Here is a 22,116-nt window from a genome sequence, read left to right as displayed (position 1 = left end):
TGCATCAATTTGAGCACATTTTAATTTTTCCAGAAACTTAAGCCTTATCTAGGTTTTACATACCATACTTAGCCCTTTGTGTCTAGTTTCCCTTTTTTGTTCTGTATTTTGCATTCTTTTAAAGCAGTCTTGGCAGAAGCCTATCAATATTTTCAAAGAACCAGTTTTTCATTTTGCTATTCTTTATCATTACTTTCGGAGAAAGCAATGGCACCCCACTCCAGTACTCTTGCGTGGAAAATCCCATGGACGGAGGAGCCTGGAAGGCTGCAGTCCATGGGATCACTGACTTCACTTTCACTTTTCACTTTCATGCATTGGAGAAGGAAATGGCAACCCACTCCTGTGTTCTTGCCTAGAGAATCCCAGGGACGGGGAAGCCTGGTGGGCTGCCATCTGTGGGGTCGCACAGAGTAGGACATGACTGAAGTGACTTAGCAGCAGCAGCAGCAGCATTACTTTAAAAACTATCTTTGGCATTTATTTCCTTCCTTACAATATTTCCTTCATGAGTCATGGAGTCATGGGTTTGTTCCTCTGCTCTTTCTCCATCTTTTTTATTTGAATGCTTAGATGATTTAGTTTTCAACCTTTCTTCTCTTCTGATGAATGTACTTAAAGCTGTATATTTTCTTTTAATAACTGATTTTGCTGTGTCCCAGAGATTTTGCATGTAGTGTTTTTATTATTAAGTTCTAAATATTTCTAAAGTTCCCTTATGATTTCTTTCTTCACCCAGAGGTTATTTAGTAGTTTCCAAAAATGGGAGTCGGGTTTTTTTTGGTCAGGCCATGTGGGATCTCAGTTCCCCTACCAGGGTCTGAACCTGGTCCATGGTAGTGAAAGCCCAGAATCTTAACCACTAGGTTGCCAGAGAACTCCTAGAGCCTTTTTTTGTGTGTGTGCAAGAAATAGCTTTTCATCATTGCTAATTTTAGGGCTTCCTAGATAGCACTAGTAGCAGCAGCAACATAAAATGAGTATTTCAGAAGATAGAACTTCTGTCATAGAGACGGTCAAAAGACCATAACCATATTCTTTCAGGTTCTAGGAGGTATGGGGGTCTTCAGGGAGTGCAGGCTGTCACATTGTTGGCGGGGCCCAGGGCAGCCAGCACAGGGCCTGGCCCCTGGTCCTGGGGGCCTACATGCTTCAGGTTTGGAGTCTGGGCTCCACCCAGTGGCAGCCTGGAAACAGTAGCTTGCTCCAGTCACTGGCTCTGTGAGCCATAGCAGCCAGCACGGATGTGGCCGTCTGTGGACATCTCACTGGTAAAGATGTGTGCTTTGCTTGGCCACACAGTGCTTTCATCTGAGAACTGAGTGTATTTAAGTAGGCCTGAGGGAGCTAGGGTCAGCCAGGCTTTTTCAGAGTGCGCCAGGCACACAGACTACATCCACAGCTTGGTGGACACTTCTCTGCTGTCCAGGTGACTTAAAGATAGTGTTTGGAAAAAGTCCTTGGCTGGCTTTAATTCCTACTAGGCACTGTAATAATGATGACATAGGGAAAGAGGGCTAAAGCTGGCCCAAGTGTCCCAGGCTAATGACTAGGAGAAGTTGCCTGTCGAACTGTGGCTTGTGGTTATTTTGCACTTGCATTGGCTCTTGTAACCAGGATGACTAGTCTATCCCCAAATCCGCTAGTGATTTGCCAGCCCTCCAACCCTAAAACAATTCTCTTCCACTTTTTGCACTAAGAAACACAGCAGTAATATCCTTGGGCAGCAGACCAGAGCATATAGCCTGATCTCCTCAACCTTATCTTGCTTTCTGAGTCCTATATTAAGCATTGAATTTTTTTAAAGGATAATTTACTTAGAAAGCCAAGAAGGAAACAAACTTTGAAGGGAGAGATGAGACATTTGTTGTTGCAAAGCTGAGAGACAGTTTCTTAAAGTATGCATGAAAGTATTTTGGGAGAGTATTTAATATGCTAAAGGATATGAGTTCTTTAATGAAGAGTTTGATTTTTCATCTGCTAGTTACAAGCTGTAAAATGAAGCTTTGTCTCCCTGGCAGGCAAATTTTGGTTTGGTTTTGTGGAAGTTCAAGCCAGTGGTCATTTTCCCTAAGGCGTGGTGATGAGTTTAGGAACACCCAGCTCTGGGAGGGGCCAGTGGACTAATCCTGAACCCTTGAACTATTATCTGCTTCAGCAGTTTTGGAAAGTAGCCTGTTAGGATGGTAGCCGATGAATGTGGCCTGTTATTCTATTGGGGAGTTGGTTGGGACTCTGGAGATGGTATTGACACTGGCGTGCTCTGACTGTGTGGCCAGAGATGGCACAGTATTCAGTCTGTCCACCCAGTTCTGTGGTATCCTCTAAACAAGATGGAGAATGCAGCCCTGGTTTCTAGATTGTCGTTCCATGTAGAGCAATGTGTCACTAGGAGTTTTTTCATTCCATAAATATTTGTCAAGGACAAAGAAAAGGAATGTGTTTCTTTATTCTTCTCACATAAATAACTTTGTACACATGACTTCCTGCTTTCATATGGAGAAGAAACTAGCTCCCTTCTGTGGCAGCTCCAAAATTAAGATTGTTGCATGTATAAGGGGTTGAATATATTTTATAAAAACTAATGCATTTGTATTTCTGTGCTGTTCTAAAGATTACCTTTTTACTTATATTAAAGATATAGAAAGTATATATTTAAATTATGTAAATGTGACTCATTAGAGAGTTTCCTCAATCTTAATATTCATCAGCTTCTCACACTCACATAGTATGCTGCTCAAATTTTTTTGTGTGCAATATGAACATTTGAACATTTCAGTCAGGTACTGAGCCAGAAAAGGTAATTGAAGTTTTTAGAAAACTTAACGTTGCTTAGAAAATATTTTGTTTTCTTGAAATAGTAATAATTTATAGCTGGAAAGATAAGATCTAGACTTACTTCAGGCCACTTGGTCACTGGTTCCTAAATTTAGGAAGCACTTGATTAACAAGTTGGTGAAAGCATTTACTGGATACAAGAATAGTTTAAATACTTGAGATTAAAGGCTTTCCTCCGATCCCTAAGAAGTTTTAGCTTAGAAAATCTTAGAACGTTTTCGAAGGAAGTATAGCTGTGGTACATGTTCCGATCAGAAAGGTAGTTTCTCTTTGCTCTATTAGTTTTATAATTTGTACTAGTTATTTGTTTCTGTTGTCATTTTTTAAATGTTAAAACTATAAATCACGTCTAATCATACTGAATTATAAAACTTCTACTGTATCTTTCTTTTAGGGAAAAATGAGAATTATCCTGTTTGTCCTGAAAAAAAAAAAGTATTGTTCAGGTCTCCTTACAAGAATATGTGCTTATGGTAGATATATATTCTTTGCCAACAAGTATATATCCTTCGTCTTTCATGATCTGAAATTTTGTTAGCTTTAGGATGTCTACCCCAGCTTTCTTTGAGCTTTTATTATTCTATTTTTTCTTCATACTTTCATTCTCATCAACATCCCTAAACTTTGTGTGTGTATACTGTTGAACCTTTTAAAAAATCCGTTGAGGGTCCCTGTGTTCTAAACATTTTTTGTACTGTTATGTTAAAAAATAGCTCATTTCATCTTCTCCATTTAGTTATTTTTCTTTTTTTCTATCATACTCATACCTAATATTGAGTCCTTTTTATATTTCTTGTTCCTGTTTTCTATTTTTTTAGTTATTTAAAATAGTCTTCATCCATATGTCCCAGTACATCTGCTTCAGATACTGTGTATCGCCCCATGTGGTAGCCAGTCTTCTGACATAGCCCCCAATGATCTCTGCCTCCTGGTACTCACATCCTGTGTGGCTCTCCTCCATGTTGTACTAATGTTGGCCTATGTGACTGAAAATACAACACAAGTTGTATGCCATTTCAGAGCTTAAGTTATAATAGACATTGCAGCTGTCATGGTCACAATCTCTTGCTGTCTGCTGGGACCACATGTCCTGAGAAGCCTGACTGGAGAGGCTCATGTGGGGAAGCCTCCCACTAACAGCTCTGTGTGGGCCATATTAGAAGTGACTTCAGCCAAGTCATCCCTTCAGCTAACTGCAATTCTGGCTGAACATGACCGAAACCTCAGAAGAGACCCTGAGCCAAAACTACATGGCTAAGCTGTTCCCAGATTCCTGACCCTCAGAAACTGAGAAAATAAATATTTGTTGTTTTAAGCTAAGTTTGGCAGTGATTTGTTACACAGTGATAGGTAACTAATGTGCATGTATGTTCAGTCACATTCGACTCTTTGTGACCCTATGGACTGTAGTCTACTAGGCTCTCCTGCTCATATAATTTTCCAGACAAGAATACTGGACTGGGTTGCCATTTCCTTCTCCAGGGGATCTTCCTGACCCAGGAATCAAACCCTCGTCTCCTGCATTGGCAGGCAGATTCTTTACCACTGTGCCACCTGGGAAGCCCATAGATAACTAATATGTCGAGTTTATTTTTCACTGGAGGTAGTTATACTGCTCTGGTGTATACATTACCCTGACGTGGCAGCTGTTCTGGCTGGTAACTGTATTGAAGGAATGCTGAAAGCCAGACTTGACTCTGGTTAATCACCTGGAGTCCAAGGGATAAAAGGATGTGCAGGGAGATGGGCCAGATGGAGGACAGTCCCAGCACCATGCAAGCAGAACTCTCACTTGCATCTATGATCACATTACCCGACAATTCTGCTGGTAGTTTCATCTTTAAACCCTAAGCGGGGCGGGGGGGGGGGTCATTTCCCAAGTGGTACCACCAGCCTTTGTGTCTGGAGGGGCACAGTGGAGGAGTAATCACTCCTTTGGCTGCTTATTTCCTCTTCTCAGCAGGGTTCTTGACACCCTGACACTAGCCCTCCCCCCAGACACCTGGACCAGTGGTTTGGATGATTTCTGCAGTGAGGGGGCAGACAAGGCAACATAGGGGAGAGCTAACAGCCAGAACTTAAATCTCCAACCTCTCCTGTATTTGCTGCCTCCAGCCATCGATCACTCAAAACTCAGGCCAGTTAACAACCACCTTCCAACTCCCCATGGGTCTTCATCACTGTGATGCAGTTTCTAGAACGCCTATTCCCTCTGTAGTTTCTCCAGAGTGTTTCTGGGCAAGGGGATCAATGGCTTGTGCTGTCTGCCACCTTGGCAGGAATCAGGAGTCCCAAATAACTTTGGAAACTAATAGAGATTTCTGTCCTTTAGGGTATCTGAGCCTCATGTTCACAGAAAGGACTTCTCTGGTCTTCAGAGGTCCCAAGCTGCCATATACAGAATTGACTTGGTTGACCTTTCAAATAGCTAAGCTCATTGATTATGGAATACGCCCAGAGGGTGTCAGCCAGTTACTGACAAAGAAGGCCAGATTCCCCCATATCTTGGATGGCCCCTGGGGCCAGGGTGCCTGAGCCCCTTATTTTCACTTGTTAGACCTACAGTCTTGGAGATCTTAGGCAGAATGGTCTTGACCCTGCACCTCCAGTGACTGAGCTCTCATCTGAGAAGGGTGGTTAGCTTACTCTCCAAACCTGGGTGGGGGGGGGGGTTGGTGGTGGTGATAGGAGCCTTTTAAGTTATCCCTAGCTTTATGTCATTGTTGGGACAGACAGATGAGAGGATGGCTGCCCTGATGCCCACCTGCCTGCATTGCCTAGCACAGCAACTTCTGGCCAGAATCCAGCACAGAGGCTGCAACTTGAAGGACCTGTTATTTCACTCACCACCTGCCATGTCCTCTGTGCAGGGACAGCACTCAGCCTTCTGAGAAGGTAAGTGGGAAAAAAGGCCCTTTTTTGGATCATTATCCTCCACATATGTAGGTGACTTCTTTTAGGTCCTCAGCTTTATTAGAGCTTGATATTTTTGTCCACAGTTATGGGATAGAGAAGACAAATATATGGTTTCCATTGATGAAATGCTTAAGGTATCCATGAGCTGGAAACCCAGTTTAGTGCTTAGAGCCCTAGGCATGGCAAGGCTGTCCCCAGAGCATGTGACAAGAATAGGAACCTTAGACCCCTGCCCAGGACCACTAGCATTCATGCATAAGACTTACAGGGAAGGGTCTGGATCTTAGAAATGGTGACATGTGCAATGCTAGAGGTAGCTCATCCAATGATTCTAAGTAGCCCATACTTCCCAGTCTCTGTAACGAATCTTGCCCTTTCTGAGTCAGGAACTCTCTCTCCCATCCCTCACTCAGGGGACTGTCCTAAAAACATATATTTACAGACATCATCCAGACCCTTACAGGCAGACAGATGTACCACAAAATAGCTTCAGGCCTCCTCAAGAGCTGTTTGACCTGGGCTCACCTTCTAGAATTGATTTATCAGTATCCATTCTCCTGTCACCAGGGAAGTGGGAGCCACCCTTCACTTGAAATGGGCAGTGTTTCAGCTCCAGCAGGTAAAGAGGCCCTGGGGATTCCATTTACAACACAAACCAGGGAGAAGGCAGAGAAATACACAGACCACAGTGACTTTCATGTGTGCAAAGTACAGTTGTTAAAAACAAAACAAGAAAACAGAAAAGGAGGCCAGGGCCTCCATGGGGCACTGTCAAAGCAAAGCCCCATACTCTTGGACCTAGGGAGAGAGGGCACTATGCTCCCATAGGTCTAGGGCTGGCAGGCAGGGATGTGGGGTCTCACGTGTAGGCCCTCTTGGCAAAGAATGAAGATCTGATGGGGCTGATGGAGGGCTGAAGGGAGTCTGATCAAGAAGGGGCTGTGGCCTCGGCTCCCTCCTCTGAGTCCCACATCTCTGACTGCAGGTAATCAGCGAAGAGAGCCTTGGCCCGGCGTAGGACGCGCCCCAGGTGGTGTTTTCGCACGAGGCGGTCAAAGTGCATGGCCAGCTCGTTGTAATCCAGCCCATTGCGCATGATGTGGTCTCGGTGCTCCAGCAGGATGGCGAGGCACAGGAAGAGCATGAATGGGTTCCCTCGCCCAAACTCCTGGGGTGGGGGCAGGCCCAGTGGGGGTGGGGGTGGCAAGGACTTCCCAGGGTCTTGTGGGGAGCCCACCTCTGGCATCAAGGGGGATCCAGCAGCCACGTCACCAGCAGGAGAGGCATCCTGGGTGGATGGTGGAGACGAGGAGGATGGGGAATCAGGGTGGGAAGAGGGGGAAAGCAGTGGGTCTGAGGAGTTCAGCAAGGGCTCAGAGAGAGACTTGGAACCGATGAGGGCAGCTGGGTAGGGCAGCTGGATCAGGGGGTCCCTCCTGGGGCCCGTTCTATCCCTGAGTTGCTGGAGGTCATCCAGACTGGCTTGCCTCAGGAGACGCCCCCCGCCACCAGGCCCCTGGCTGCTGGTGGTCAAGTGGTCAACAGCATCTTCAAAGGCACCACCTCCTCCACCGGCAGGCCTAAGCATGTGTCTCTGCCGCATGGGCCGTCCCCGGTGGCCCCCGAAGCCCATGTCCACCACTAGGCTGGGGGGGCCCACGAGCTCTACCTCGTGCTCAGGAGGGTCGGGGGGTAGTGAGCTCCAGGTGACCTCCAGCATGCGCAGAGCGTCATCAAAGGCAAACTCGCGCTTGAGCTCAAGCAGCAGCCAGCGGTAACAGAAAAAGAGGTCGTCAGCACCGGCTTCCTGCAGGTACTGGTAGAAGTCAGGGTCCGCATGTCGCAGCAGCAGCTTGAGGTGAGCAAACTTGGTGGCCATGGCACGACCATCAGGGTGGAAGTTCGCAGCCAGGCGCTTCATGATGCCACAAAAGCAGACGAAGGCATGGCCCTCGTGGTCCATGACAGCAAGGATGGGCGAGGCCAGGTCACTCATGCCCTGGCAGTAGGACACCTGCGGGTGGGTAACGGCATAGGTGGTGAGCAGGTCGTGCAGAGCCCGCAAGTGTGGGCCGTCCTCAGGCCCTGCGTAGTAGGGGTGGGCCCGGTCGGTGCGCAGCACATCCTTGAGGACTGTGCTGCGGATGAACTCCAGGTCCTCGGGGCTTGCTCGCTGGGCCCACTCGCTCTTGAGCTGCTCATACTCCCGGCTCTTGCGTTTCATGTAGTCCATCCGCTCTCGGCCGGTCAGCCCATCTGGGTATACATTCAGCAGGTACCGCCACACCACCTGGCCAGGGATGAAAGGGATGAGGCGGCGGGTCTACAGATGAGCTGCCATGCCCTTGTGTGTACCTATCACCACCCAGCCACCCTGGGCTCCTGCTCTCCTTTGGAAAAGCCTGCCTTCCTACTGCTGCATGCACTGGAGCACTTCCATACCATCCCCTGAGAGTGCAGCCCAGAGCATGCATCTCTTGAGCTATTCATGTGTGCCGGAGTGCTGGACCTAATGAATGATGGAGAAGGCTCACTTTTCGCAGGGAGGGCTCGACACCACCATGATAGATCCGCAGGCGCAATTCCTCAGGGCGGGAGAGCTGGCCCTCATGGTTCAGGTAGGTATGAAACTCCGCATCACTCAGGGGCGGCTTGAAGGGCTTGACATCTTCCCCATATGACCAGCTCAGCACCTGCTGGACCTTAGACAAGGTGCGGCCCACCTGTGAAAGAAGGAGGGGTGGGGAGAGGCCACTGTTCAGCTGGGTAGGCCAGGGACAGGTGCCAACTGGCAGGCTCAGAATTGGGGGTGCCAGGGAGGCACTGCCCTCCAATAACAGCTGGGCCCTGGGGCTCCCTGAAAGCACCTGAGAGATGATGGACTGTGTGAAGGGCAGGGCAGCTGTTGTCAGTGATGACCGCTTCTCAGCCAGTAGCACATCGGAGCCAATGACATCCTTGGGGCTGATTATGTCCCAGTCTTCCAGCAGCGGGCCTGGGCACACAGAATGACATGATATGAGAACCCCAGAGCTCAGGACTCGGTTCCTCTCCCTCTGAAGCCAGGCCACCCACAAGGCAATAAGCCACTCCACTCTCCCTTCCTCTGTCATTCTAATCACACAAAAAATAAAACCATGAATAATCTTCTGGTGGAAACAGTCTCCCAGAATGGCTGGTAGACTCTAATAGTAATATTTTAACAATATAAAGCAATGTTTATTGAGAGCACTATGTGCCAGGGCTTAACATCAATATAAACAATAAGAACGCTAGACAACACTTCCATAGGGCTGAGTGACAGAAGTGTTGTGAGGTCTTTGCAAATGTCAACTCATTTACTATTCATACAGGTAAAAAATCTGCCTGCCAGTGCAAGAGATGCAAGAAAAGCAGGTTGGACCCCTGCATGGGGAAGACTCCCTGGAGAAGGAAATGGCAACCCACTCCAGCATTCTTCCTGGAGAATTCCATGGACAGAGGAACCGGGTAGACTACAGTCCATGGGATTGCAGAGATGGACACACCTGAAGCAACTGTGTATGAAGTACATACACTCATGCACTCTCTAAATTGAGCACTATTATTATAACCAAACTTTCTAAGAGGAAACAGGCACAGCCAGGATTAGTATTAATAGTTGCCTAAGGTCCCATAGCGAGTGGGTGAAAGAACTGAAATTTGAAAGTCAGGCCCAAAGCTCAAGAACCCAAACCCTGAATCTCACCTTCCCACTAGTCCTCCTTCCACAACTGGTATAGACTACCAGTTAGTAAGTGGCCAAGGACATGGTAGGACTGGGATCTTTATCTCATTCACCTTACTCCAGGGGCCAGGTAAATTTTAGCAAAAGTATCTGTATCTGGAGCAGGTACATCATGCACATTACACAGAAGAGACAATGCTATGCTTAATTTTATCTAATTCTGGTCCTTGGTCTCTCCCTTCTCTCTCTTCTTTACTCCCCTTTGCATCCTTTCTGCCAACCTCAAATATCATGTGGCTTGAAGCAGCAATGGCCACTTGAGTAAGTTTGAGAGACTCAAGAGATGTCTACCCTGGCACCACAGAACTGCTAAGCTGACAACAGCAAAGACCAGTGGCTTTCCAACTCTATTATATGAAACAAATCAACTGGGATTTGTTCAAGCCACTGTCATTTGCAGGCAAATGCCATCCCTAAGCAACATTTCCATGAAGTCCACTATACTTTCTCCCACAGAGCTGAGGGGGAAGCAAACCCTGGGCCACAAGTCACTGCCTCTCCCTGGATGTCCCACTAGGCACTGCAAACCTAATGGGTCCACAAGGGGAGCCCAAGATCCATTTGAGACATGACCTGCTCCTCAAGTCTGAACAGTGTCTCTATCTCTTCAACTGCTTAAGCCCCAAACCTGACAGACATCGCTCAACTCCCAAGGCCTAACTGTTGCCAAGACCCATGGCTTGTGCATCCAGAACATACTTCAATTCCACTTCTTCTCTCAGCTCATACCATGCCTCTCATCCAACCAGTCCTTGCTTCCTCTCTGCCCCTCCTTCTCCACTCTCTCCAAACAGATGCCAGAATGGTCTTTCTAAAACATGAAAACACTTGAAATGAAGAAGATCACACTACTCACCAGGTAAAATGAAGAAGGTCACACCAATGGTCTGAAAGACCAAAGAGAAAAACCCTTTTCAAGGCACAGAGCTAAAGCTTAACGATGAGAGGAAAGCAGAGAGACCTGGAGGAAGAGTCCAGGAAACCTGAGAGGCAAAAAGTAGGAAATGCAGGAGGAGAAAAGAGGTCAGGCAGAGACAATTACCAAGATATGAAGGCAAGTGTCCCTGAGATGAAGAAGTGGATTGGCAAGTCTCAGATAGGATCAATCAATGAATAGCACAGACCATGGGCCTCTCCCAACTCTTATTAATCTGCTAGCGAAATGCCCACATTCTAAGAATGAAGGCAAACTCTTGCCAGCTTCCAAAGGTAAAGAACAGACTGCTTACAACTGGAAGAAGGTCAGACTGCCAAAGGGCTTCTGTTCCACAACTCCTAAAGCAAGATAGTGACTTTCAGTATCCACGGAGCACTGACATGACAGGCCTGAGATCCAAGGGCCCCCATCCAGCCACATCAGTACATATCCACCACAACCAAAGAAAGAAGTTTATGATTATTAGCATATATGTAACCCATGCACTAGAGAGGAATTAAAGAACCTCTAGATGAAGGTGAAAGAGGAGAGTGAAAAAGCTGGCTTAAAATTCAACATTCTAAAAACTAAGATCATGGCATCTGGTCCCATCACCTCATGACAAATAGATGGGGAAACAATGGAAACAGTGACAGACTTTTATTTTCTTAGGATCCAAAATCACTACAGATGTTGACTGCAGCCACAAAATTAAAAGATGCTTGCTCTTTGGAAGAAAAGTTATGATAAACCTAGAATCACTTTGTTGACAAAGGACTGCTGTATAATCAAAGCTATGGTTTTCCCAGTAGTCATGTACAGATGTGAGAGTTGGACCATAAAGAAGGCTGAGTGCCAAAGAATTGCTGCTTTTGAACTCTGGTGCTGGAGAAGACTCGCGAGTCCCTCGGACAACAAGGAGATCAAACCAGTCAATCCTAAAGGAAATCAACCCTGAATATTCAGTGGAAGGACTGACACTGAAGCTGAAGCTCTAATACTTCAGCTACCTGATGCAAAGAGCTGACTCACTTGAAAAGAGCCTGATTAAGGGCAGGAGGAGAAGGGGGTGACAGAGGATGAGATGGCTGGATGGCATCATTGACTCAATGGACTGAATTTGAGCAAACTCTGGGAGATAGCGAAGGTCGGGGAAGCCTGGCATGCTGCAGTCCACGGGGTCGCAGAGTCAGACACGACTGAGCAACTGAACAACAACAACCCATGCATCTTACTGGAGGGGAACAAAGAAGTTCTCTAAGACATGACTACTGAATGACTGTAAGAGCTCAAGGTGGGTGGAGGAAGGCAAAAGGGAAGGTACATGGTGACAAGCCACAAGTTTTTAATATTAATATATAGTTAGACATAAAATGACAAAGAGATTGTCATTGGGAGTATAATATTGTTCGTTAGAATTCCTGAAACGTTAAGTGACTAACTCTAAAGAAAAGAGAATGACAGCCTGGAATTGAAAAAGAAAAAAAACAATACTGCCTAAACAAAGCCCAAAAGTTAAGGGTTAGGGACCAGAAGAATGAGGATGAAAAGTGTTCCAAAGCTTCCATTTCAAGGGCTAGGGTGGGTGGTGGTGGGGGAGACCGGAGGGGAAAAGTGGTCAAAAGATTTCACTGTCAGTTGTGTAAAAAAGCATAAATCCAGCTATGGAGTTTTTGTGAGAGACACAATAAAACAAGGTGACAAAGAAAGGTTAAAAATTGAAAAAATCTGAAGGTATACCTGGCAAACACAGAGAGCAAGAGCAGCTATGTGAATGTCCGAAAAAGCACTGCTCAAGACCAAAACATGACAAGAAAGAGAGACATTCTGTGTTGATTTTTTAAAAAGAAAGAAAGAACCCATTAATAAAATGGGCAAAGGATTTCCACAAGCACAAACTCATCTAGTGGCAACACTGGAACTGAACTGAATGAGACTATATCTAGTCTTTATGTAACCCACTAAGTATGACTATACACACATTTCCCTGAAGAAACATTCAAGTTCATTGTAGGGTGCTGTCTCAGGCCCTTACACAATACACGATATGTGCTATGTACTACACCTCCTTAGGATAAAATTGTCAAATCTCCCAAATGCTAAATTATATATTCTGCCAACCAGAAATAGGTTTTTTTCTGAAACTGGGTAAAATTATTTTAACGTTGGTATGAAAGAATTCACATTTAAGAATAGTTAACAAAAAGAAGAGCCCCCCCGCCAAAAAAAATTGTGGGAGGAATGCAACGCTTGCCTTGGTAGAATTCAATATAGAAAGCCCAGAAATAAATCCAAGTACATATACTCTGTTCTGGGAAGATTTCACATGTCACAGGGCAACTAAGCCTGTGGGCCACAACTACTGAGTCTGGGCACTACAACAAAAGATCCTCTATGATGCAACCAAGACCTGATGCAGCCAAATAAATAAAAATGTTTTAAAAAACCTAGGTCCATTAATCACAATGTTGACTGAGTAGAGACTTATATGTAAAAGAGAAAATAATAAGTGTGTTAGAAGAAAATATAGGAGAATATTTGTATAAAATAGAGGAATATTTGTGTAAGCATGTAGATGGGGAAGATGTTCTAAAGAGGAGAAATTCAGAAATCATACAGAAAAAGACAGATATATGTACAAGACTGCATACAAACATTAGTTTTTGATAGGACCAAAAGAGCACCACAAACAAGGCCACAAAACAAAAAGATAAGCTTGGAAAAAAGTATCTGCAATACATATGACAGAAAGGGAATTCACATCACGAATGCACAGATTGATTCCATCTGGGCTTGGCAATCTTCCAACTGAAGAGGTGACAGAAACTGAGTTCTTCCCAGAAAGAGGGACTGGGCCATCTAAGTGATCACAACATGCCTGTTGCTTTCACATTCATGAACACAATCCCAAGAATTCCATTAATAATATTTATAACAGTTCCATCAATTGGACACTTACCTATTAATGTATAGTATGATTTATGTTAAACACATACCATTTGTGTACATATACAAATACAAATATACTTACATCTCTCTATATGTGGACTAATTTGTGTGTATCTGTGTGTGTGAATAAAGGACCTGTAAGATTACACATCAAACTGATCAAAGTAATTCCTGCAGGGCAAAAAGATAGGTCTGTATTGCATGCTAAGTTGCTTCAGTCATGTCTTTGTGACCTGATGGACCATAGCCCACCAGGCTCCTCTGTCCATGGGATTCTCCAGGCAAGAATACTGGACTGGGTTGCCATGCCCTCCTCCAGGGGATCTTCCCAACCCAGGGATCGAACTCATGCCTCTTATGTCTCCTGCATTGGCAAAGGTTCTTTACCACTGTGCCACCTGTGAAGCCTAAGGTAGGGGATCAAGATTAGGCACAGTGATTCCAAGAGAGACCTCAACATTACTTCTAATACGGAGAATGTATTTACTGGATAATTAAAGATTAGTTTCATTAGGGAATTCCCTGGCAGTTCAGTGGTTAGGACTCCGAGATTTCACTGCTGAGGCCTGGGTTCAATCCCTGGTCAGGGAACTAAGATCCAGCAAACTGTGTGGTATGGAAAAAAAAAAAAAAACAACTCCAATCAAATTCCCATCAGTATCTTAATGAAATGATAATCTAATTCTATTAAATGAAAAGAACAGTAAGTGCACAAGAATATTCAGGAATAATTTTAAAAAGGAAAACATATCATAAAACTATGTGATTAAAACAACATGGAACTGGCTTAGGATTTAACAAAAGAGATCAATGTAAGAGAATCAGAATTTGGAAACAAACTCGTGTATTTGCAGGAGTTTTGGAAATAAGACAATGGTAGAAATAGAATGGAAATAACTGGAAAGTTGATTCTCTTTATAAAGGTAACTTTTAAATGTCCTTTTGCCTAACTACTAAAAGAGTAGTGTCTGTCTGTGTAATTTGCATTCCTCTCAGTTTGTGTATAGTTGGGGTTTTCTTCACATGTTTATTAGCAGAGCAGATTTTATTTCTTTACTGAAATAGTGCTACTGTGTCTATTTTCTAGGTAAGGAAATGGAGGCTGGGGGAATCAGCTAAGTGACTGACACAGAGTAGCACACAGGGCTGCTTGTGCAGAGATTCCTGTGTCTCTGGCTACCAGCCTTCTTCCATTTGTCTCTCTGCCTGGCTCAGTCACTGTCTTTCCCTCTGACTCGTTTCTCTCTCTGATTCTTTTTCTCTAATGTCTTTTTTAAAATAAGCCCCACATTTTATAGTCAAATGTTTAAGAGCAAAGATTCTTGAAGCCAGTTCAGCCACCACCTGCGTACAAATCACACTCCTCCACTGTCTCTGTGACACGGACAGGTCCTGTCCCCTCTCTTGAGCCTCAGTTTCCTCATCTGTAACATGGGGATAATGGTCATCCCTACTCTGTAGGATTGTTCTGACAATCCAGTGAATAAATATTGTGTGTGTAGAATGGCCTCAAGTGTTCAACACATGTTAGCTATTTATGTTATTATGACATCAATAAAATGCCTATTCAGGTATCTCAAATAGGCACTGTGAATTTCCTGAGACTGGAAACCATGTCTTCCACTCCACAACTTTTTACTTAAAAAAATTTCAAATCTATGACAAAGTTAAAAAGATGAATACACTGACCATCCATACATCTTTCATCTACTCCCCTAACTGTTCACATTTTTTGCCACATTTGCTTCATCTCATTCTCTCCATATATATACTTACATTTATTATTTTGCCAAGTTATTTGCAGATATCATAACACCTTACCCCTCAATACTTGTGTTTTTCCTAAGAACAAGGATATTTTCCTTCAATAACCATGATACCGTAACCATTCTCTGGAAATTTAACACTGACACTATTATTATCTAATGTATGCTTCATAATCAAATTTTCAGGACCATGTCTTAATTTATCTGTGGGCTCCCTGGGACCAGTATAGGCAAAACTAGGGGAACAAATACGAGAAGACTGAAAGTGGCTGAGAGATCAAAGGAACAAATCAATGAAAGTGAGTACAGGATGAATGAATGAATAAATACAATTACATGACTATAATCAGCACTATTATATTTATAATATTATTATAACTGAAATATATAATACTATAGGTCTATTATTATACTGCATTCTATAATTATCACTAGATTATATGCTATAATAAATATGATAATTATTGTCATTAGAGCTAATACTTTTTGAGTATTCACTATGCAGCCATGCACCTTTTCAGGCACTTTTACATGAATTTCCCTGTTTAATCTTCATGATGGCCCTAAGATACCATTATCTCTACTTTATAGATAAAGAAATTGAGGGCCAGTGGCCAAGCTAGGATTTGGACCTAGGATTCCTTGCTCCTTAGCCCACTGTGAGAGAGTGTTGTGAGGAGTAGAGTCATCCTATGGGGAAATTGGGGTATCACAGGGCAGTGCCCCCAGAGCACCGGGTACTCACTGTCCTCAGTAGGCCGGATATCTACACGCAGATGCAGGTAAGGTTTGGAGGCAGTGGCAAAGGCTGTGCTGAGGTCCCAGTCAGACAAGAGTGAGAGGTAAGCTTCCTGCCCCATCCGATCTCGGCCCAGGTAGCTGATACCAAAGTTCTTCTTCCTGGACAGAGGAAACACCGCAGCTTTCAGGGCCCCTGTGCCTGGGAAGCCTCAGGGACCATTTCCAAAAGAAGCCTGGGAAGCTTGTTTCACAAACACAGAAACAGATTCACATCTGCTTGTATCTGGAGAATACACTGAAAACTGGTACTGGGGTCTCCTCTAGGGAGGGTAACTGAGTAGTTGAGGGATGGAAGTGGGAAGCAAGCAGCCTTGTGCATAAAAAATAAAGCAAGCTGTATGGTTGTTATTTTTCACAACAGAAAATGTTTATGTAAAAAAGTCAAATAACAACTAAGAACTTGTTCTTTAGATACATCAGCGCAACTCTATGCAAAGCATGTTGTGTGATAACTACTGTCACCATGAACATGTTTAGTCACTCAGTTGTGTTCAACTCTTTGTGACCCCATGGACTGTAGCCTGCCAGGCTCCTCTGTCCATAGAATTTTCCAGGCAAGAATACTGGAGTGGGTTGCCACTCCAGGGGAGTCTTCCTTCTCCAGGGGAATCTTTCCAACCCAGGAATCAAACCTTCATCTCCTGTGTCCCTTGCATTGCAGGTGGATTCTTTACCTGTTGAGCCATCGCCAGAACTGACTGTCACCTGGAAACCCCCCCAAATACCCATCATTTTTGTACCCTTTGAGTCTGTTACCATGTGCATATATTCCTCCAAAATAACAATGATACCAAAATAACCATCACATTTGCCCCCACGAGACACTATTTTTCATCTATCAGGTTGGCAAATTTTCTAATGTTTTTTAGTAACCAGTGTTTGTGAGGGTGTGAGGAAAATAGAAACTTTATGGGCTGCTGCTGAGATGGTAAATTGGTAACACCTACCTGAACGTTTTGGAAACATCTGTTGAAACTTAATTTGTTTATTATGGGACTATTTATATTAATAATGACAAAACAAACAACCTTCCCTACCAAACAACAGCAATAAAAATGCCAAACAACTGCTGTCAAGGTGGGTGGCCCACTGGTTTTGCCCCACACCCCATTACTCACCCATTCAAGTCAAAGGCTCGGATGAGGATGTGTTGTAACACATCAAGTGAAGTGATCTGGGGGTCCACAGCAAAAGAGCGAAACTCAAGCGGCAAGAAGCTCTCACATTTCTGTGGAGAGAAGACATGGGGTAGGCCATCAGGGGTCACATCACCACAATTACATGGATGATATGGCAGAAAGTAAGGGTAGAGATGTGGCAGGGGCCAGATCAAGGCGGGAGTTCTGGGCCATGGAGAGAACTGGGGTTTGTGCTCTGAGTGAGGGGGAGGCTTGGGAGAGTTCTGAGTAGAGGAGGGATGTGGTCTGATTCAGGATTTAACAGGACCCTTCTGGCTGCTCTATGAACAGTCCATGGGGGACAAAGGAGAAAGCAGTGGTCCAGTGAGGAGGAGGCTACTGCAACAGTCCAGGCACCCAATCCTTCTACATCCCCTCAAGGATGGTTGCCAAGATCACCATGTTCAATCTTTTGTTGTTCAGTCAGTTGTGTCCGACTCTTTGTGACCCCATGGACTGCAGCACGCCAGGCTAACTCACGTCCATTGAGTTCGTGATGCCATCCAACCACCTCATCCTTAGACGCCCCCTTCTTCTCCTGCCCTCAATCTCCCCCAGCATCAAGGTCTTTTCCAATGAGCCTTGAGAACCCCATGAACAGTATGAAAAGGCAAAAAGACATGTCCAGCTTGGCCCTTATTAAACCAGTCCTCCACGCTGCAACCAATCTAGCATGTCTGTCTACAAAACTCTCTTGCTTAAATCTCTTTGAAAGGAACCCCAGGATTCCCAACAGAAGCTTTTTTGAATTTTACACTCTGGTACTACCAAACTCCCAGAAGTTACTCTGAACACATTTTGGATCCAGGCCTGTGCTTGTGGAGATCCCCCAGTCCTAGGATGGAGGAAGGTGGAGTGGAAGGTCCTTCCCACTCTTTAACTGGCTCACTCACAGCTTAAGCATCTTTTCTTTGAACACCCAAACCTCTACCTTTGAGCTTGCTCTATTGCACTGAAGTGATGTTTACTTCTCTTGAGAATCTAACCTCTTCTCACCACCAGTGCCACCGCCCTAGTCTGAGCCACTATCACTGCTTGCTGGAACTACTGCCACAGCTTTCTTACTCTAGAATACATGCCAAAGGCCCTTCACAATCTGCCCCTCTCTTACCTCTCCTATCCACCCCCTACCACTCTTCCCCTCACTCTCTGGGCTCCAGCAATATGGAAACCTAAGGGAACATGTCAAACTCATCCCCACCTCCCAGCTTTTCTCTTGGTCTAAAACACTCTCCTTGCTGTTCTCTCGGTCTAAAACACTCTTCCCCCCGATACGCACATTGGTGACTCCTTTTTATTTGGGTCTCTGTTCCTTCAATACCTTTCTGGGTATTTCCCTGGACGACCTTGGCTAAAGTAACTCCCTAGTTCGGAATCTTTTTTGTTATCTCCCCATGACATTCACCAGTGTCTGAAGCATTTCCTTTATTTAGCCGTTTGTCTCCCCGACGAGTGTGTCTGCTCATCCAGGGTGGGGATTTGCACAAAAGTGCACTCTCAACACAATGGTAAACTGATGTCAGCGCCTCCTTTTCAGACAGCAACAACCTCCCTCATTTCTCAGGGCTCCACTCCATTAAGGCCCCTCCTCCAACCCTATAGCCCCTCCTCTCTACCCACAATCTCCTCCTATCCATTCCAGAGGGCCCTACCCTTGTATTTGCAATCCCCACGCCCCACCCTCTGCCCCCGCATTCCCAGGTCCAGTCTTCCCCCAGCCCCCACCCAAGCCACCAATATTCTGCTCTCTAGCCTCTCCCCTCACGTAACACCCCAATTCTCAAGTCCCGCCCTCCATCCTAGGACAGCCACCACCTTCCCCTCTCCCGGGAGCTCTGGGCGGGCTGAACGACGGGCCACCAGCCTCACCTTGACTCGGACCCGCACCACCTCTCGCTCCTCCTCCTCAGCTGCCGCCGCCTGGGCCCCCCCACCAGGCGAGGGCGCTCCGGAGCCAGCCAAGTCCGATGACCCAGAGGCCGTCGCCATCCTGCTGCCACCCACCTCAGGGTGACAGCTGACCGTTGCCCCCTACCCTTGTGCGCACGCCAGAATGCGGGCGCCCGCGGCCCCACCTTGTGCCCTGGCGCAGGCGCAGAGGGCGCCACGCGACCCTACCCACCCCGCGCTTGGCACAGGGAGGAGGTCACCTCTGCGCTTGCGCAGTGTGCTGTTGCCAAGAGCCCCGCCCCCTAAAGCCGGGCATTTTGCCTCACTTTAGCCAGTGTGCAGGCGCCTACTGAGGCCCCGCCTCCCTCGTCCTTGATTTGGTCACTTTGCTTCCGGATTCGCCTAGGTGGGTGTTAACGCGGCGACCTATTGGGGCTAGAAAAGTGGGCGGGGAAAGGACGCTGCTGCGTGATAACGTCAAGGCCCCATGTCCTGCCTCCCGTCGCTTCGAGTCTCTGCTTAGAGATGACGTCATGTATTTAAAATCATTTCAAATGAATCTGCTGAATGAAAGAATAATCCTTTTCCCACAATCTTTTAAAAAATAGCTTACATGTTATGAAAATTCACGGACCTGTACATTTAGATTTTTGCAGTTTCTGCCTGCATGTTATACTTCAATAAATAATTTACCCATAAAATCCATTTGTATGCTCTGTGGACAAGTTTGCCTCTGTTTTTATTGAATCTTTACAACACGTTGAAGTCAGTCCTGTTATTAAACGGTGTGTGCCCACCAAATATCAGCTGAATACTGGACATATTTTAGACTCCTTTGAGAAAGTTTATGTGCCACGAAATGCAAAAAGCCATTCTCACTTTACAACGTCTCTATGGTTTGGACAAAATACATGCTGCCCTTAAAAATGTAATTTCTAACCAAGGAGTCCTGTAAGGTACCTGGACTTCAGCTATTGCAGTATTGTACGGATGTTACCCTTAATGTTACCTTTTTAGAGAAGTCTCCTTTTCTAAAACACTTCTTGTGGCACTGCCAGGTTTTCTGATAGAAACAAGGAGTTTGAAAGTCGCTTTTCCTTAAAATTATCATAGAGTGGAATGAGCAAAACATTAGCCTAGAACTTGGAATTTATCCTGAGGGCCCTGGAGCACAGGCTTATGATGTGTTCAGATGCCCCTGTCTTGGTTGTGGAGAAACCTCTGGAAGGAAATATACTGGAAGCAAGGAGAGCAAAAAGGAGGTCCTTGCCATAGTGCAGGGGAGAATTTTCTCTTTCATTTGTTCATTCTTCCATTCAACAAAGTGTATACCAGATAGTTTAAATATATTAATTCATCTAATCTGCATAAAAATCCTGAGGTAGGTACTGTCATTATCAGCATTTCACATATGAAAGCACTGAATGAAGGTCATGGGAAAACATGCTCGAGGTCAAAGGGATAGTAAATGGCACAGAGAGAAGGGAGTGCAATGGGTAGAAGGTGGGGCTGTGCCTGCTGTTCTTGAGGGAGAGCAAGGGCACCATCATGCCTTAAGTAAACAATGAGGTAAGTGATGGATCTGAGGTGAGAACTTAATGCATGGCTTTGGGTTAACAGTGAGGCATTTCTCAAAAAGTGACACTGTAGGCTCAAGCAGTAAACTGAAGTCCTGCTCTGCACAGGTCACCTGGAGCCCATCTACAGGTATCTGCAGTTTAATTATTCATGGTCATCTCCACAAAATTCCTCAAGTACCCATTTGTTTTATGACTGAAGGTCTATGAGGTTAAAGACAGAGACTGCTGGATGAGCAATAGGGGTCTGTAGGGTGAGGGGTATCTGTGGGTACATGATAAGTGGTCTGTGGGGGTGAGTAAAGGAATGTCTGTGGGACGAGTGATAGGATATGGTGTAAGTGATGTAAGATCTGTGGGGTAATTGGGGATCTATAGGGTGAGTGATGGGGAATGTAAGGTAAATAGATTCTTCAAAGTGATTATGGGGAATTTACAGGGTGAGTGATTGAGGGATCTATGGTGAGTGATGAGACTTATGGGGTAAATGATAGGGCATTTGGTAGGAGAGTGATAAGGTCTGTGTAATACATGATGGGGGATCTGAGTGAGTCATAGAGTTCTAAGTGATGGACGGTCTCTTGGGGCAAGTGATGGGGTCTGTAGTGTGAGTGATGGAGGTCTGTGAGGGGAATGATTCTCTCTGTCAGTGGAGCAAATGAAAGGCTGTTTGTGGGGACAGTGATGGGTATCTTAGGAGTTAATGATGGAGTATGTGGGGTGAGTGACGGGAGGGTAGTGGAGTGACTTTTGTGGGGGTCTCTGGTGTGAGTGATGGGAATCTTTAAGGTAGTGATGGGGTTCTTTGGAGTGAGTAATAGGGGATATATGGAGTTAGTAATGGGGTATTTGTGGGATACCTGATCAGGAGATAAGAGGCTGAGTAAACTGAAGAACTTGGATTTGGAAACTTCTCAGCCTGACCATATTTCAAAACAAGAAAGGGTATATTCTGGAGAGAATGCCAAGGGTGTGGATGGATGATCATGCCTTAAAAGACTTTACAGATGTGATTCATGGATCTCATTAACCATCAGGGGAATCTGTGGGGTCAGTGATGGAAATTTGTGAGGTCATAGGTTCGAGGCCTATGGCATGATGATGCTGGTCTATGGCTGAGAGGATGGTGGTCTGTGGAATGAGTGCTGGAAAGATCTATAGGGTCAGTCATGGGGCATCTCTGGGGTTAATAATGAGAAATCTCTCAGTATAGGGTCAAGATCTTTATTTCCTGATTAAAAAAATTGTCCCTGGGAGAATGGCATTGAAACATGTATACTATCATGTAAGAAATGAATCACTAGTCTAGGTTCGATACAGGATACAGGATGCTTGGGGCTGGTGCACTGGGATGACCCAGAGAGATGATATGGGGAGGGTGGTGGGAGGGGGGTTCAGGGTTGGGAACTCATGTACACCTGTGGTGGATTCATGTCAATGTATGGCAAAACCAATACAGTATTGTAAAATTAAAAAAAAAAATTGTCCCCATCACAGACTTCCTAGGTTCTCTTGTACC

At 45.2% G+C, this 22,116-nt stretch overlaps 1 protein-coding gene across 1 annotated transcript; it reads right to left on the bottom strand.

The window, feature by feature from the left end:
* Nucleotides 1-6,447: 6,447 nt before the first annotated feature.
* On the bottom strand, nucleotides 6,448-19,272 carry TBC1D25 (TBC1 domain family member 25). The gene is made up of 6 exons (XM_018044879.1): nucleotides 19,000-19,272; nucleotides 17,071-17,180; nucleotides 15,897-16,051; nucleotides 8,622-8,749; nucleotides 8,289-8,477; nucleotides 6,448-8,044 (listed from the first exon to the last, which is right to left on the bottom strand). The coding sequence occupies exons 1-6, from the start codon at nucleotides 19,117-19,119 to the stop codon at nucleotides 6,683-6,685; spliced, it is 2,064 nt and encodes a 687-aa protein (XP_017900368.1). The 5' UTR covers nucleotides 19,120-19,272; the 3' UTR covers nucleotides 6,448-6,682.
* Between the last annotated feature and the right edge of the window lie 2,844 nt (nucleotides 19,273-22,116).

This window comes from Capra hircus, unplaced genomic scaffold, assembly GCF_001704415.2.
Source record: "Capra hircus breed San Clemente unplaced genomic scaffold, ASM170441v1, whole genome shotgun sequence".
Classification (NCBI taxonomy): Eukaryota; Metazoa; Chordata; class Mammalia; order Artiodactyla; family Bovidae; genus Capra; species Capra hircus.
Note: the sequence above shows the minus strand (reverse complement) of the source record. Positions and strands in the feature narration are given on the sequence as shown.

Excerpts from the sequence above, each read along its gene's own strand:
- TBC1D25 (XM_018044879.1), bottom strand. The coding sequence starts at position 19,119 with ATGGCGACGGCCTCTGGGTCATCGGACTTGGCTGGCTCCGGAGCGCCC. Across the intron at positions 17,181-18,999 it reads TGGTGCGGGTCCGAGTCAAG|AAATGTGAGAGCTTCTTGCC; the intron begins GTGAGGCTGGTG and ends TTCTCTCCACAG. Across the intron at positions 8,750-15,896 it reads TATCCGGCCTACTGAGGACA|GCCCGCTGCTGGAAGACTGG; the intron begins GTGAGTACCCGG and ends CTGTGTGCCCAG.